Here is a 17,830-nt window from a genome sequence, read left to right as displayed (position 1 = left end):
TGCCTTTGAAAAAGTATCCTTCTGAGTACATTTAAGCAAAGTGATATACTAAGGGTATGTGTTACAATGGGATGTTCCTATTAAGTGTGAAGTCAGAGTCCTTACCTAGAGTAATATTGCATGGACAGGTTTTAATCCCTAATCACTATTGCTGAAAGACAGGATTGGCTTTCAAAATCCTTTCAGCCTAACTCCTCCTCCTCCTCCTCTAATATTGTATTTATCTCTGCTTCATGGTGTACAAAATACTGAGGAACATTTAGACCTCTTCACTGCAGCTTTATCTCATGTGATTGACATTGAATTGGTCTAGCTCAGCAGTGAGTGACCACACCACAAAGCCTTACCCGAGTTACTGTTCCCTCAGTAATATGCACTCATCCCTGGGTGTAGCTAAGACAGCCAGGGGCATATCTTATGGTTCTTGGTACTGGGGTAAGTGATTTTAAGGTATAGCCTCAGACAATCCAGGTAGCCCAGAGGGAAGTGTGTGTATGGGTAGGAGGTTGAGGACAACACCCAAGTGAAAGCCTGGGTTTTAATTCTGCAGTGAAAAAATACACTGGTCAATGAAGGCCAATTCTATGTTGATCTACCTGAAACAGGCTTTAGTCTGTTAATAACACAGGTCATCTCAGTTTGGCTCCTCAAGATCATCCCTGAAAATCACATGCAAAAGGAGATCATCCACAACACCCACCTCTTCACAGCTCTGATCTGTGGACTCCTAACCAGACCTTGCTTTTCCTTTTGTTTTCTGATTCAGCAGTTAAGGAGAAAAGGTCTTTCTTTTGGCATATCTGGTATTGCTTATCTTTTAGCTTTTGTGGGTACTCCAAACTCTTCTTAGAGCAGCTTTTACCTATGAGAAGGATGTGCCCCTCTTGGGGAAAGAGGTTGTGGACAGACCTCTCAACTGCTGTCCATGGTCCCAAAAACATGACCCAAGTGTAGCAATGTCAGCCTGAGTCCTCAAAGAGCCTCAAACTGTAGTGTAGAGGTGAGATTACCATAAATTCCAGTGAATGAACACCAATGACAATTCTTTAAATGTCAACATTTTAAACTATCCCACTGCTCAGCAATGCACGTAAGAAAGAAGAGAAAGCATCATGGTATAAGAATCTACAGAATCTACTCTGTATGTCTGCAACCTTTACACCTGTCAGGGTTGGAGGGGGCATGATTGATTTCCTATTTCTGAAGCAAGATCCCCCAACTTTGAAAAGTTTGGGGTTTGCTGCATTAGAAAATTCCCAGTTTATTCCTCTCTTTCCACTCCAATGTCCCGTGTCACTCCAGAGTCTAATGTGTCTTTCCGGCTTAATTTCAATGTAATCGCAAATAAAACCAACAGTCCAGGACACTGAAGTAACCTGAAACAGAATCTTTCCCTCTCTGTTTGTTCACTGTATACAAGAAGAAATTTTCTCTCTCTTCTGTATCAGTTAGACTGGAACTTTTAGCTCTTCCTCTCTTGATTTTCACGGCCACACCAAGTTTGCACAACTTGATAGACTTGGATAACCTGCAGACATTGCCTGGTTATTGGTGCTGTCCAGGGAATTTCCAATGCTTCTGATTTAAACTTGAGGTTTAGCTTGAGACTTCAATCCCTTGGGGTAGTCAGGACGTCAGAGCTTTTCTTTATTTACTCTTTTGACTGGCTGAGGAATCAGAGCTCCGAGCACCCTTTTAATGTGACTTCCATGAACTTGATGGCAGTTAGTTTTCAGATAAATGATGTACCCATGTGCTGTTACAGAGATGCTCTACAAAATCTGTCTCAGGATGATCTGCTAGGCAAAGAAATGGCTAACATTTAAGCTTCTTTTTCTTTTTAAAAACCAGCAGTCCCTACTAATACAGTGTATCCAGAGTGGGGATTCAACGGTGCTATTGGGGAAAGGGAGACTGGTCTCTGCAGATTTGTCCACATCACAAGTGAAGGTGTGATTGTGGCACTGGTAGGTATAGCCACCTCAGCCTTAGGGTAAACCTACACTGTGTGCTTCTTTTTGCATCATATAGACATAGCCCCTCCAGAAAGGTATAATAGCAGTGTAGCCAATGAGTAAATGCTTAGGCAAGTAAAGACATACAGAAGGGCACGGATACATACCCAAGTACATACTCTATATGGTCCTTTACCTTTCTAAGCTGTGCTTCCCTATTGACACTGCTATTCTTATTAGCACTGTGGTGTCCTGCTATCTGCAGCTGCAGTCTTTCTTCTCTGTCAGAAGTGATTCCCCCACCAGGGTCAGGATCTGGCCACTCCCTGTTCCTGGATCCTTTCCCTGCAGCGGAGAGAAACTATGGCAGCAAAAGCTGCTGCAGACTTTCCTGATTGACTCCTCTTTGCTACAGCCATTCACTGGTGTGCAACTACACACCGCAGCATGGACATAGCTTGCATTTCACTATGGCAGGCAGCTAGACATGAACTACATATCAACTGCCAGTGGTGCATACTGTAGATGCAGTCTTAAGCTGGTTAGTACAGGTAACAATAGTGTAGGCATGTTGGCATAGGCTTTACATTGACTAGCAACCAAAGTACATACTCTGGATCTGTGGAGAGCTTGTACTCTGGTTTCTAATCCGGCTGAAGCTCACACCACATCTGTACTGCTATTGTTACCTGTGCTGGCTAGATTAAAGTGAGTATGGATATGCCTCCCCATGCTACAATCACACCTTCCCCTGCAGTACAGACATACCTTTAATATTTTCTAAGAGGAAGAGTAGCACTGGCCCTTCCAACTTCGTGTGACTCTTTTATCTGTTCTTATGAAAACTGTGAAACATACAGAACCCTGTTCACTAAGCATCTAGGAAAGCAGGATTCTAATTTCACTATCATGAACTACCAGCCAGAAAAGAGGTATAGCGGGGGGGGGGGGGGGGGGGAGTCCCACTTCACACATTAGCATTTGAGGAAGGAACACTATTTTCAGCTCTGCCCCATATATCATGGTAAGAAACCCACTAACTAAGCCCACTTCACTGAGTCATTCTGGGATTGGAGGGAGAAGTCAGGTTTTCTTTTAGGTGCAACATGGAAAAAGTGGCTCATGCCAAAAAGAGAACAGAATCAGTCTTTGCCAAGTCAACAATCTGAACTGACTTTTCAAAGTTCTAGTGGTCAATTATCTCCTGATAAGGTAAGAAAGTATTATCTACACTTTACAAATGTCAACACTAAGAGGCAATTTTCCAAATTACTTACATGGGGTAACGCTACAAAAAGCAGCAGAGCTATGCTTCTAACTACCAGCAGTTCACACTGACCACTATATTGGTATCAATGGACTGAATAACTTCAAATACATAAATAGTAGTGGGCTTCGTTGTCAAATCACTTATACCTGTTAAACCCCTAGGTAAACTTCAATGAGTTCAACAGGTTTACTCTAACATACATCAGTGTCAGTCAAATTAAAGTCATAAACTGCTATGTATTTTCATTCTAACCAGCTTGACTTGCCCATTTGCATCACTGCTAAGAAACACAAACTACATGTATATTTATCTTCACTTTAGCACATCACTTATTTTTGTTAGCATGTCTTATAATAGTAATTTTCTTCTGATGCATTATTGCTTTGTAGTATTGCAAAGAGTTCAATACAATTTTCAAGAGAGAAAGAGAGAACATTCAGAAAGGAATTATGAAGATGTCAAATCTGTTTGACAAGGAACTTTAGTTTTTTCTATGATTCCAAACAAAAATAAGCCTATGACTGTATTGCTTTTGGCACATCCACAAAAACAACATTTTGATACATCTTTGTTATACTGTTCTCAAGTTCATGTGACAAAAGCACCCATTTACTTAGTGCCAAATTCACACATCAGCTGAGTTAATTACACAGATTTACATTTGAAGTGAGATCAGAACATACAGCATGTACTGTACTTAGGGGAATGATGAGCTTGTGATTAAAGCACTGGTCTGGACCTGAGGAGATCTGGGTTCTTTTCCTTGTTCTGCTACAGTGTGGCCTTGGGCATGCCATAGACCCTATCTGTGTCTAGGTATAACGCTTCTAAGTGTGTCTTTAAATTGTAAAGTTGTTGAAATAGGGACTATGTCTTGCTATGTGTGCCTAGCACAACGTGGATTTTGTTTAAGGCTTTCAGTGCTACTATAATACAAAAAATAAACAAGGGAAATAAGAATTGTAATTCAGCTGTTCAAATGAGGAATGGACCAAAATAAGGGTAAGAGTGTGGACCTGTATTTATAAATAATTTTTGACTGACTGAATTTTAACCTTGTTTCTAGCTAATCCATAACTCTGTTGATAGCTGCTCTTGTAGGGTAGGTTAGGACAGTGTTTCTCAACCAGTGGTACAAGTACCCTTAGGGGTACTCAAGAGAGGTCTGGGGGGTACATCAAGGCAAATGAAATTTGGAGAAAACGAATTTTTGTTTTAAGTTTTACAGCTCTTTATTATTTGTGTACTTTTTACACCCAAACACTTCAGTGCCTGCCCAGCTACAATAAGTTGTTTAAACAAATGTGTTGCAATGGTAGAAAAAAAATTGTGTGCATCTGAAAACTGTAGGTAGTGGGGGGTACTTATTTTTTTTAAAGGGGGTACTTTATAAAAAAGGTTGAGAAACACTGGGTTAGGAGAAGAGAAGGATATGAGGAAAAAATATCATGAAATATTTCAAGATCAACTATTTTTTGTAGACTGAGTTTTTTCTTCTGTTTGCGGAGACCCTCTTCCTGTTATAATTCATAATATTAACAATTACAACATTTATACAAATCCACTGATTCATCTGTTCAAAGTATTTTTTCCAGGCTGCTCTAGCCTGCCACTCTGGCCCTATCCTCCAGTAACCATATGGAAATGACGGTTGATCTACCTCCAGGGACAGGACAGGCTGCTTAGCTGCAGAATCTCTCAATGGGTCAGTTCTAAGAGGGAGGGAGCTTTATGTTTGATTCTCTCAGTGTTGGGTAGGCACAGAGTCAAAGCAGGCTGAACAGCTCCAGCTGGTGTCTCACTAGTAAAGCACCAGGTGCAGGAGTTAGCCTATAAACAATTAATACAACATTGGTCTACTAACCTGTTCAGTGTGTTAAAACAGCAGCAAGCAAATCCCCAAAATATAAATAATTGGGAAAGCTGTGTTGATTTAGGCTCTTTCCCCCCTCTCTTTCTTTTTTGTAAAGTAAAAAGAGCATTCAAAATGACATGTTGATTTGTATATTGAACGGTGTAGCCTGGTGCTCTGTACCTCAGACTTGCATATAATTAGCTTAAACATGCTCCTCATCCAATGCATTTTTTTAAATAAAACATTGAGAAAATATTTTAAAAAGGGCCTTAAATCTAGTCTCTTACTGAAACTTAATTAGGGGCTTGAGGTTGAGATGACTGATTGGAAATGTAGGCACAAAACTACAAACTGGGATCAGCAATGACAAATCACACAGGTTTTGTGATGCAGAGAACCTGGAGGCCTCAAGAATAATTAAATCCCCATCATTCCAATAAGCAACATAGCCTACAATTGTCTCCCCTTTGATCCTGTATCATTACCCACTATGCTGCTTCCTTTTTAAAAAAAGGAACAATGACACTCAAAGAAAAGTATAAACTTTCCAAAAATACCTTCTGAGTTTATTTCTCCTCATTCTGAATGCTCACCTTGTGAATAAACATTGTACTACAAGAATGTTCTTTTGCCACTACTACATTAACATTTAAGCTCCTAAGTGAAATCTATTGTAATTTTAGCCAAAGACTCAATTTCTTCTCCATCAATAGATTTATAGCGCAGAGTTATTTTGGATGCATTAAAAGTAATACTACTGTTATGTCAAGTTTTTCATTGAAAGAAGGGACTCTGTTACATAAGACTAATGCAACCCCTCCTTCCCCAAATTACAGCACTTTGAGTACAGAAAAACGGCTGAATTTTTTAAAATAATCAGTTAACTAGATCCAGAATTACAGTTATTTAATACTGAGTCCTGTAAAAAATTTAGCACCCAGTCTAGACCTATGACATCAGAGGAAGATTGAAAAAAATTAAATAGTTTTAAAAAATTAGTTTAATCTGGGTCCACTAATTCTAAATTGTCTTACTCGCATGACTGTTGCATATTGTTGATAGTGGGTAATTATAACACCCCTGTAAAATAGTTTACCCTAAACTACGGAAATGTACTCAGGCTTAACTCTGTCTTAATATACCTGAATAATAATATTACATTATCTATATGTGGAAGAGAGCTGCTTCTTCTGTTTAAATAAGCAATTCCCTCCAAATTTAGTCAAGCAATGACATTAGATGCCTCATTAGCAGGTCATGTAAAAATATACAGCAAAATCCTCACAGGAAATGAAGCAATGTACTGATTTTTTTTTCCAGGGATGAGGAGGAGAGGTCATGCTTAGAGAGATCATTTAAGCTGTTTAACACTAAAGACAGAGTGCTGAGAATTGTCTTACATGGGCTGAGAAAGTCACCCCTATTGACAATAAAAGTGAATGTTCTACATTTTCGAAAACAAATTCACAATCTTCTACTTCTAAAAAAAGGAGAACAGCTCTTTTTTAAACTTAAAAATAACCACCCAGAGGGAATAGCGCCTTTCAGCATATTTCATACCTATCAGCACCAGGAATAGGCACCTGAATATATAGCCAGGCAAAAACACTGCCGGTGACATAGAAACTGTTCCAACCTCTTCCTGGGAGACGATCTGCTCTGTGTATACTGCACAACAATAGCTCGGAGAAGTAAATGGGCTCTGCCTCAAGCTCAATATACTAACACAAACTCTCCTGTTTGCTGGTTTTAAGAACACTGCAAGCAAACATCGCTCTGAGAGCACCTCAGGATTTGACTAATTATTGTATGCACTGACATCACTTTCAGCAGTCTGAATGTTACTTCCAGGAGACATTGATGCAGTATGAGAGGATATGCAATATTATTGTGTGGGAGTTTTTTGTGTGTAGAAGGGATAGTTTTTGATGGATTTCATCTTTGTTGCTCCTAAAGCAGACAGAAATAGTTATAAAATGCACATGAAAGACACTAGATAGATAGACAGATCATTTGTGGCAATGGTGGAAGATTTCCTCAGCTTTCTCATGCAATGTGGACGTATTCGCCTCCCCTCCTCTTTTTAGCTGTGGGCATAGAACAGCTGTTGCTGCACCTGCATGAGAGTATTAGCACACTAGGGTTTAATAGGGGAAGATTGGAATGTTTCTTATTTTACTTTCTGTGGTTCATTATATTTTCTTAAATGCCATTTTAATCCCTGCTTCTAACTGGCAGACATTATACAGTACTACTTAGTTATAAATACAAATTTGGACAACTTCTCCAGTGCAGAATTGGGAGACTTAACCTGGCATTTCGGTTCATCCCATAGCGCCAGTTCTGCTTACCAAAAGTGGCCCACTAGGGTCTTGCATTCCGCGCCCAGCTCCACACCAGCGAGCCGGGCTTCTTACCCATTTAAAGTTTGAGAATAGGTTGAGATTGTTTCAGCCCCAAAACCTCTAATCATTTGCTTTACCAGATAAAACTGGGGAGATATACGAGCACCAGCTACCCTGAGGGAAACTTTGGAGGGAACCAGCTACTAGACTTCTCCACTCTGAATTCTAGTTAAGCAGTTTCTATATAGGAATTTGTGTAGTTCTCACACTTTTTGTTCACAAGTTTCACCACAAATCTCCTCTTTACTCCCTCTCAGAAGTGAGATCCCCAGATACATCCCCAAAACTATGGCCCTTCAAATATAGACATATATACAGTAACAGTAAGCAAGCTGTTTAGTCTTCCAAGTATTAAAATTGTGCCCCTGATAAAAATTATCACCACAAAAAACCCACACTTTGGTCATCTGAAGAAGTGGCCTGTGCCCACAAAAGCTCATGATACCATCTACGTGTTTTGTTAGTCTTTAAAGTGCTACCAGACTATCTGTTATTTTTTTAAGTTTATTCTGTACAGACTAACTTGGCTACCCCTGAAGCTTCTAAAAGTATTGTTACAGCATGTCCAGTGAGACATTTTTCATCCAGGCTGAATTAGAATGGATATTTCTTTTATACCCATTAAAAATGGAAGTAATTGAAAATGGAGATTGGGGATTTCCCTTTGACAGACATTTCACATTACAGTGTATTTTTAGATTTTTCAGGCTTCATTTTCAGAAGTGCTAATTTCCAGCTACTCCAAATGAAATTAATCAGAGCTGTTGGTATTCAGCACCGCTGAAGAATCAGGTCCCTGCATGTCAAAGAATGTGTACACACAGACACTTGAATACATGCCTAAACCACATGTAGGCATAATCTCCGAACATACTCAGACAGTGCGTTATCTAGCCACATGCATCCACTCAAGAAAAATCCTAGAGTTGTACTAACCATGTTTGTGGTCTGTGAGTGATGTGACTACAATCTACTGTACTATTAAAAAGATACTGCAAAGAAGCATCAGGGGTTTTAACGGGCTGCAGAGACTATGGTTTGTAAAGTTATTACCCTACTAAACTGGTAACAAATGACCACCTAGCTATGGCCACCACATCAGCAGTGACCCAATACTGACTACAGTTTGGCAGTTCTATTCCAGCAATATCACATCATGGGAAGCTCTGGTTGACCGGCTGTGTGGCTTTTGTGACTTAGGGTTTGGATGCAGGCCAACATCAAGATGAATAGTGGGACTGTACTTGTCTGTCTAGGTCAGCACTTGAGTATATCTTAGAATCGTAGGGCTGGAAGATACCTCAGGAGGTCATTGAGTCCAACCCCTTGCCCAAAGCAGGGCCAACCTTAACTAAATCATCCCAGCCGGGGCTCTGTCAAGCTGGGACTTAAAAACCTATAAGGATGGAGATTCTACCACCTCCCTACGTAACCCATTCCAGTACTTCACCTCCTTCCTCATAAAGTAGTTTTTCCTAACAACCAACCTAGACCTCAACCATTGCTCCTTGTTCTGCCATCTGTCACTATTTGAGAACAACCTCTCTCCATCCTCTTTGGAACCTCCCTTCAGGAAGTTGAAGGCCTCTATCAAATTCCTCCTCGCTCTTCTCTTCTGCAGACTAAACAAGCCCAAATCCCTCAGCCTCTACTCATAGGTCAGCCTCCTAATCATTTTCGTTGCTCTCCACTAGACACTCTCCAATGTGCCCACACCCTTTCTGTAATAGAGGGCCCAGAATTGGACACAGTACTCCAGATGTGGCCTCACTTGAGCTGAATAAAGGGGAATAATAACTTCTCTAGATCTGCTGGCAATGCTCCTCCTATGGCAACCTATTATGCTGTTAGTCTTCTTGGCTACAAGGGCACACTGTTGACTCATATGCAGCTTCTCATCCACTGTAATCCCCAGGTCCTTTTCTGCAGAACTGCTGCTTAGCCAGTCAGTCCCCAGCTTGTACCAGTACTTGGGATTCTTCCACCTCAAGTGCAGGACTCTGCACTTGAACCTCATCAGATTTCTTTTGGCCTAATCCTCCAATTTGTCTAGGTCACTCTGGACCCTATCCTACCCTCCAACGTATCTACCTCTCCCTCTAACTTAGCGTCATCTGCAAATTTGCTGAGGGTGCAATCCATTCCCTCGTCCAGGTCATTAATAAAGATGTTGAACAAAACTGGCCCTACAACTGACCCTTGGGGAACTCCGCTTGAAACTGACTGCCAGCCAGCCAGCGAGCTGTTGATCACCACCTGTTGAGCCCAATCCATACTTCCTTAACTTGCTGGCAAGAATACTGTGGAAGATCATATCAAAAGCTTTTCTAAAGTCAAGCTATATACCATCCATCAACTTCCCCATGTCCTCAGAGCCAGTTACCTTGTCAGAGAAGGCAGTCAGGTAGGTCAAGCATGACTTGCCCTTGGTGAATCCATGTTGACTATTCCTGATCACTTTCCTCTCTTCCAAGTGCTTCAAAATGGATTACTTGAGGATCCCCTCCATGATTTTTCTGGGGAATGAAGTGAAGCTGACTGGTCTGTAGCTCTCTGGATTATCCTTCTTCCCTTTTTAAAAGATGGGCACTACATTTGACTTTTTCCAGTCATCTGGGACCTCCCCTGATCTTCATGAGTTTTCAAAGATAATGGCCAACTCTTTCAGCCAATTCCCTCAGCACCCTCAGATGCATTAAATCTGCTTTGTGCATGTCCAACTTTTCTAAATAGTTTTTAACCTGTTCTTTCTCCACCAAGGGCTGCCCACCTCCTTCCCGTTACTGCACTAGGCAACACACTAGTCTGGGAGCTGACCTCGTCTGTGAAGACAGAGGCAAAAAGTCTTCAGTGACCATGGATATGAAATGATCAGTGCTTGTGCATCTCACCCTCCAGCCATTTCACTCTGTCAAAGCTCTCTGAACACGGCTATGAGTGACAGGGATTGGCATATTGGTGAGAGAAGAGGGGCTATGTGAACCATAGCTTGCTGTGTTCCAAGTTATGTTTTAGAGTTTGCTTGAGTTATCATACAGCCTTTAATTCAAGACAGCCCATCAACCTTTTGCCAAAAATGAAGCTGCTGCAATGTATATACAGTATTATGGAGCAGCTTCAACACCACAACATGCATCAGAATTCCTGCTTATGTGCTGCGACTCTTATCTCAGGTTCTTTGCAATTATGAGACTGCTAACTACTACATCTCACTTTTCCTACATTCCCTTAGCTCTAACTTCGCAGTTCCCAGCTGCCGGGCTGCAGTGACTCTGGGAGCCAGGGTTAGTATACGCCGCCCAATGCCTCCCCTCCCGCCATGGCTGTTGGGCGAGGTGTGTCTGTCCCCGCCTCTCTGCCAACAAGTGCCAGGCAGAGGCAGGATCTCTTCCCAGATATGGAAGAGTGCTTCGCTGCAGCTACGTGGAGCCCAGCATGGCAACCTTAGAGCAGCCACGACCCAGGCAGCAGTGCTCAGCTGGCAGCTGGGAGGCAGCGCAGGGTTAGGTGAGGGGGGCAAGGTAGGCACTAGGAATGGGAGGGGGGTGACACTGGGGCATCCGGGGTGGGGACCTGGCACTGGAAGTGGCTCTGGGGATGGGGCTAGTAGGGGGGGGGGGAGGCTATACAGGCAGGCCTGGCAGTGGGGGCTCTGAGGATGTGGCTAATATTGGGGGCTGGCACTGGGGAGAATTCTGGGGGGTTGGGTGCATTGTGGCTCTGAAAACAGGCTGGTGGGGGGCTTTAAGGATTGGGGGCTGGCACTGAGGCCTTTGGGATGGGGCACTGGCAGGGTTTTAGGGTGGGAGGCTGGCACTGGGGGGTTGGGTGCCGAGGACTGAGGTCAGTGGCTGGCAGTGGGGGGCTCTAGAGATTAGGTCTGGCACTTGCGGGCTCTGGGGGCCGGGGCTTTTGGTGGACCGGTAACATCTTATTTGCATAGTTCCTTATCTTATTTGCATAATAAGTATGCAAATAAAATATCACCAGTCCACCAAAAGTTAGTGAATGAGTTTGCAGGTCCCTGGTATATAAAAAAGGTTAGGAACCACTGCTCTAGCTTATCTCTCACCCCACCTTCTCTGCAGTGGTACCAACACTGGACATTGTGGCATATGGGTATGTTAATGCCAAAATCATGCTGCAACCCTGATTGTTGTCCCCTCACTTTCCCTGTTAGAATGCTCCTGAAAGAGCATCCAAGCAGGAGTAGGTCTTTCCATTGTCTTCCAGCATTCAAACATCTTGCCATGAGCTGTGAGAGAACATGTTTCAATCTGTTATCTGTATTCTCTCTCCTGTCTGAATGACAGTATCTCTGGACTGGGTAGACATTTGAATATGCACATGTACTATTACTATCAAGGCTTCCTTTAATATACATGGGATAATTCCAGTTTCTGTTCTGACATGTTCCTGTGGGTAATGTCATCTACTGGCTTGCAAGGGATGATCTACATTGGGCCAGGAACTGCTTTCTGGTGTGCACATTCATCTGGGTAAGGAGTCAGCCTAGCTGGGGTATCATTTGCAGGTGACTCACAGTATAAATAATTCCCTTTTGTATCTCTGTCTAGTCACCATGATCCTGCAACTGTCCTACAGCTTTCTGTATCACTGCTGTGTACAAGTCTGCTGGAGGTTTTTACATTCTATGTCTCAGGCCATATGCTCCCTGTACTGTCTTGTAAATACTGTGCTATCTTGGCAGCTGCCTGTGGCTGATGACTGGACACTGTCCATGTACCATTGTTGTCATTCTTTCCTGACAACAGGTGTTTTCTGTGTCTTGGTGCCTGTGGGATTATGTACTCCTTTTGTGTGTCAGCATTGTTCAGAGGCATATGCATTGCTTTGTCCTGATTCACAGCTGAGGCCCATGGCATGAGAGGCAGTTTCTATCTTCTTGAGCTCTTTTTTTTTTGCTTAGATGACATTCACCCCCCAAAAGCTTCTTCTGTGTATCCATTATGCACAGATGGATTTTCTCTGGCATGTGTAATCTCATTTGGCCATGATCTTCTCTCACTCTGCCTGTCCACACAGACAGTAATTTGAGTTGGTGTATTGATGTAGAATACTTTGATGGGATTTTTCTAGCTTCTATTTAGCCTTTAGATTCACTGGCAGTAATGCAGAGTAGTGACTTGTCCAGATTGCTACTCCATATTGCACCCCTGTCGCAGTTCTTTTTTGAATTTGCATGGCTGGGCAGCACAGGGCACGTATACTCATATATACTACTACAGAACATGAAATAAGGTTTACTTCCTGTGTAATTGTCTGCTTACTGAAACTGGTGCATATCAATTCAACTTTTTCAATATGCAAGATTCAGCCCAAGGTATCCTAGTGTGGATTTGGGCCGTGGTATATATATTCTACTCCTAAGGGCAGTATATGTGTAACTATGGATTTATTATCTGACCACTCAGTTTATAGCAAAAAAAATAGGCTGTCTCCCCATTTACTTTTGACTCGAAAAGCATCTTGAACTACTTTGTTATATACTTTGCTCAGAGATACAAACTATAGGATCTGACATCTTTATTTACAAAATGGCTGCAAAACAAGATACCAAAAAAGATGAGAAACATACAGGATTTTTATCCAGATAACATTTATATTGAATATCTATATTCCTAACATTTATACACTTATAAAAGGAAAAACAATTTGTTCAAAGGGATTCAAATAGGAAAAAAGTATGGTACAGGAAGGTGAGGAAACAATTATTATGATTTTGCTCCATGTTAAAATATCATTGTCTACACTAGAGTAAACTAATTACCACTAGCTGTCTGTGTCTCTGATGCATTAACACATCTGTGTTAAAACCACTGCCTTAGGTCATGCTTCTATTGAAGTCAGTTTGCGTTTTCCCATTATCTTCAATGGCAGAAAGATTGGTCACTTAATTTTGGTCTTGGCCTTACTTTCCTAATTATTTGCTCTCTATTCTGCAATTTATGCCCAAAGGTAACATCTAAAGATGTATCCTTTTTAAAGGAATCCCAGGATGTTAGCAAAATTTCCCCCAATCCTCTTATATTATCTAGAAAGCACTTACCTCATACAAATGATCATCTTCACCAAATGAAATATCCTCGACAACCTGTTAGGGATATGTAATAAGATAAACTATGTATAAACATTAGGATTTTAATGTAATTGTATAGCAGCAGTATTGCACAGTAACAGATTACACAAGTTAAACTGTTACACTGTTTTGTGGCATAAATAGAAAGAAAGAGTATAGAAATCAAAGGAAACCAGAAAGCTAATTTCCATGGAGCTTATGCATTGGCAGCCAGGCCACATTTAAGGCTACTGTTTCTGTTACAAATAAATCTCATTTATGGCCTACTCCATACCCCCTCCGATATCTATACACAAAAGAATATCATCTTGAAAACTAGGAGATGAGATCTGGCATTGAGGTGGAATCTTCTCAAGTTTATAAAAATGGTATAAGTTCAAAAAGGACGTGGAAAGCAAAACTATTTCTACATTCTTTTAGACATTCTGGACATTCTGTAACTAGCTGAAAGAATGAGAGCGGTAAAATGTAGACTATTATTTGTATTTGTTCAATGCACTGCTCAAAGGACAGCTGATAAATCCTAATTCATAAATTAAGACTATATGTCCCACTCCTGTACATGACACTGCATCAGTATACCCTTGTGCCAGTTGAAAGCCCCACTGATGTCCCACACAGGCACTATAGTCAATCCATACAGATACTTTTATAGGCATGGAAGACTTCTCTGAACTGATCCATAAGGTTACATACAATCTTCTTTAATACCTTTCTCAAGACACTCTTCTACTATGATACAAGAAATTAGAAAACATTTAAATGACTAGGCTGAAGGGCAGTTAGGGAAAGTAATGAAAGTGTACATTATTTGTAGCCTTTGCATGACTGGAGCTATGGTTAGTATTTTGACAAAACAGCACACAGAATCAGAGGCCTGCATATAGGAAACAAATTATAAACCAGTGTTCTTGATGAACATTTTCAGAACTCTACCTCTAAAAAGAAGGGAAGGTTGCTTGAAAACTCAACATTAACTCTCTCTTGATTGTTTGTTGGTTAGTGCAGTTTTTTTTATTTACTTGGGGGGAGGGGCTATGTTTCATGTTCTTGGAAAGATTAAATTTTATGATATACAGATGCTTTTATTAAAAAGCTAGTGTTTATCCAGAGATACCACACAGTTGTATCTGACACTCCTTAGTATTTCCTTATGCTCAGAATGGACAAAGGTATTGTAGTCTGTTGGCTGTACAATGGCGATCTAACCACTGTATACAAGCTTGTTGTTACAGAGTCCCTTTGAAGGTTGGATTAAGGATATAGAAAACATACTCAAACACTGACCTTCACTGATGCTCAATGTTGACATTTAAGACAGATAAATTTGAAGTCCCCAAATGATTTTTGAATCTCTACAAATACAATATTTAATTAAACTAATATTAAAGTACATTTTGTTTAGATTTCTACAAGCGTTGCCCTTTACATCTAGCACATTTACTTCCTGGATCAGAGGGCACTTTAATCTGTGGTAATGTGGTGCATCTTACTGACGAAGGCCATATTACTGACTGCTGTCACCAAATTCTGAGAAAAGCTATACCACATACAGTTCTGACTTAATTTTTAATGTATTTGTCATTTTAAAGTATACTGTTGTCATTTCTTTTTAGTTACAGTCCATTTCAATATCACAGATTATTACTATTTCAAACATAGCTAATCAAACAAAATGCTGTGTAATTATATAGCACCTTTTCAACTGGAATCTGAAAGCACTTTACAAACCTTCTTTCCAGAGGGGAAAACTGAAGTAGAGAGGAAAAGTGACCTGTTCAAAATTAATAGCACACCTGGTGGTGAAACTGGCAACCTGATCTCTACTCTGAACACAGTTTCAAGCACTGAGAAGGAATTATTCACATGCTACAAATGTCGGATGCGGTAGCTACTTGTTGGTTTACCATAGGTACTACTACTGCATTTTGTTTTTTACCTTGGAACTTTAATCACCTGAATTTTCTTGAAATCTAGTAGGTGTTTCCTTCCTTCATAAGATTAAAGGGGGAACACTGCAGAGAATGCCAGAAGAAGAAGAAAAAAAAGGACAAGTCAGGAAATGAAACCTGAAGTTAATGGTTTTACATGACTGTAGAGGTACCAGGAGATAGGGAAGTTTTAGCACACTGTAATCTACACAGATATTAGTTACCAGCAGTGTCTCTGATGTTGCTTACAAGAAAAATATCAACAAACAAAAGCCAAAGCAAGAACATGCAAGGAGAGATGCAATGTACTAAGGCTAATACTTTAAGAGAAATGAAGTGTTATTGTATACAAGACTGGGTAAAATTCTGGTATAATTCAGAATTTACCAAGAAACAAACTATGAAAAAAAACCCTAACCTCATCCACTTGTAACCAGAATAAAATTACTTGGAATCAATTTAGATCTATAAAAAATTTTAAGTAACAAATCGAGGACCACCCCAGAATTATGCTCAATATCTATGATTCTAGTTTAGTTCCTTCAGACTAAACATGGCTCCAGGTTGTGTTACATAATTCCACCAAGTTAGTTTTAATTCCTGATAGATTCTGAAAACTTAGGGTATGGTTCTTCTATCTTGGCTCTGTCTGGTGCAGAGTACTTTGGCTTGGTTCAGACTGGTTAGTGTGGTTTATGGCTTTTCTCAAACAAGTTAAAGACGACTGCTATACTGATTAGCTATTGGTAGTTCCAGTGGGATGCCATTTATTCTCATGTATTTATGACTGTTCCAGGATTGTTTTGGCTGATACCTTGTGATTTAGATCTGGAAAAAATAAAGGTGCTCCTACCAGCAGGGCTGTGAGGGGTTGTAGATGTTTCCCCAGCTCTGCAGTTGGTTTTTCAGGGGAAGCTTATTCAATATAGTTATTTTGAATCTATGTGGCATCACAGGAGTGTTTTCGCAATTTTTAGAAGAATTTATTGTCCTATTAAACTGGGGATGTGAATCACACCTTTAATGTGTGATGCTTACCGGATAACAGTTAATCATTACCCGGGAACAGCCTGCTATGGGCTGGGAGTCAGCAGCGTCATATAGGGAAATGGGGTCTAGAAGCAGTGAGGGGGGCTGTTGGCTCCCAGGCTAAATGGGCTGGAACAGCTCCTCTACCCACCCAGTCCCATTAAATCAGTTAACCAGATAAGCTTAATTTTTTAACCAGTTTACTAATTAAATGGAATTTTATAATCTCTACATTAAACACAGTATATTTAATTCTGAGTTCTACATAAGCAGGTTAAAAAGAGAATAGTATTTGTGAAGATCACTGAGTCTTCAGTATAAATACAACTATAAAAAAGCCCCAGCTGTCTTAAGAACTGCAGCTAAGGCTATATAGGGACTACTATCAGATAATAAACTTATGATTAGGGATGTGCTTGGGTAACTGATAAGCATCACCCTTAACACCTTCCCCACCAGCTGCTGCATCTGCCCTGTGTGAGGCTGCTGACTTCCAGTATATGCAGGGTTGGAAGCATCCAGTCTGAAACAGCCCCTGCCTGCAGCATTGGGGCCACTCCAGCCCAGCCAGTGGGATAGAGCAGCCACCCCCTCATCTGTCCCCGTTTAATCAGTTAACTGGTTAAAATTAACATTTAGCCAATTAACTAATTAACAGGATTTTACATCCCTACTTATGATAACACAGAAGAGATATCTGGAACTTTCAAAGCATACAGAACCTGAATGATCATTATTGAGAATGTGATTCTCTGATCTACTGAGGATATATCTTATTTAAAAAAAAAGTATCTATTTTCAAGGATCAAATCCAGAAGAATATTGAATGACTGGATGTTCCCCTTCTCTTGTTTCCAACTCATTTTGCATGTGAATAGTTTTAAGTTTTAATGAAACTTATGAACAAAAGTTAATTGTATGTGATGAAATCTTATTTATAATACACCCAGTTCACAATAATGTTTTGTCAGAGATAACGCAATAAATGACTGAAAGTGAAAATGTATGAAGTAGCCTTCACACCCTCACTCAAAACATTTTGGTATAAAGTGAATCAATTACCAGGCTACGTAAAGCCAATGTATGAGAAGTGTGTGTGTGTTTGCACATTATTTTATCCTCTTGGAGATCGGTGTTTGCAGAATTGTTAACTTCAAAACAAAGCAAATGATGCCTCTTTTCCTCTCTTTTGGAAAGCAGTTAATATTCTTTAAAGGCTATCACTCCTCTTTTGATACCCCATAAACTAGAAGAGAGGTAAGGTAGCTAAAGGGGAATCATCCCT

General features: G+C 40.5%; 1 protein-coding gene and 1 long non-coding RNA gene across 6 annotated transcripts in view; one reads left to right on the top strand and one right to left on the bottom strand.

Moving 5' to 3' along the window:
• Positions 1-17,830, bottom strand: part of DISC1 (DISC1 scaffold protein) — a 275,931-nt gene that overhangs the window by 20,595 nt on the left and 237,506 nt on the right. For 3 of the 5 annotated variants that reach the window (XM_075924743.1, XM_075924741.1, XM_075924742.1), the window contains one exon: positions 13,556-13,600. The exons of 1 other annotated variant lie outside the window; for it this stretch is intronic. In XM_075924743.1, coding sequence (XP_075780858.1) covers positions 13,556-13,600 — 45 coding nt within the window. Of the gene's footprint in view, positions 1-13,555; positions 13,601-13,634; positions 15,601-17,830 lie in introns of those variants that run through there. One more of the 5 variants, XM_075924744.1, reaches the window with a different exon arrangement.
• The window catches only part of LOC142827967 (uncharacterized), a 191,437-nt gene that overhangs the window by 130,513 nt on the left and 43,094 nt on the right, over positions 1-17,830 (top strand). The window lies entirely within an intron of this gene.

Source organism: Pelodiscus sinensis, chromosome 3, assembly GCF_049634645.1.
Source record: "Pelodiscus sinensis isolate JC-2024 chromosome 3, ASM4963464v1, whole genome shotgun sequence".
NCBI classification, from domain to species: domain Eukaryota; kingdom Metazoa; phylum Chordata; order Testudines; family Trionychidae; genus Pelodiscus; species Pelodiscus sinensis.
This window is presented reverse-complemented; position numbering and strand designations above follow the sequence as displayed.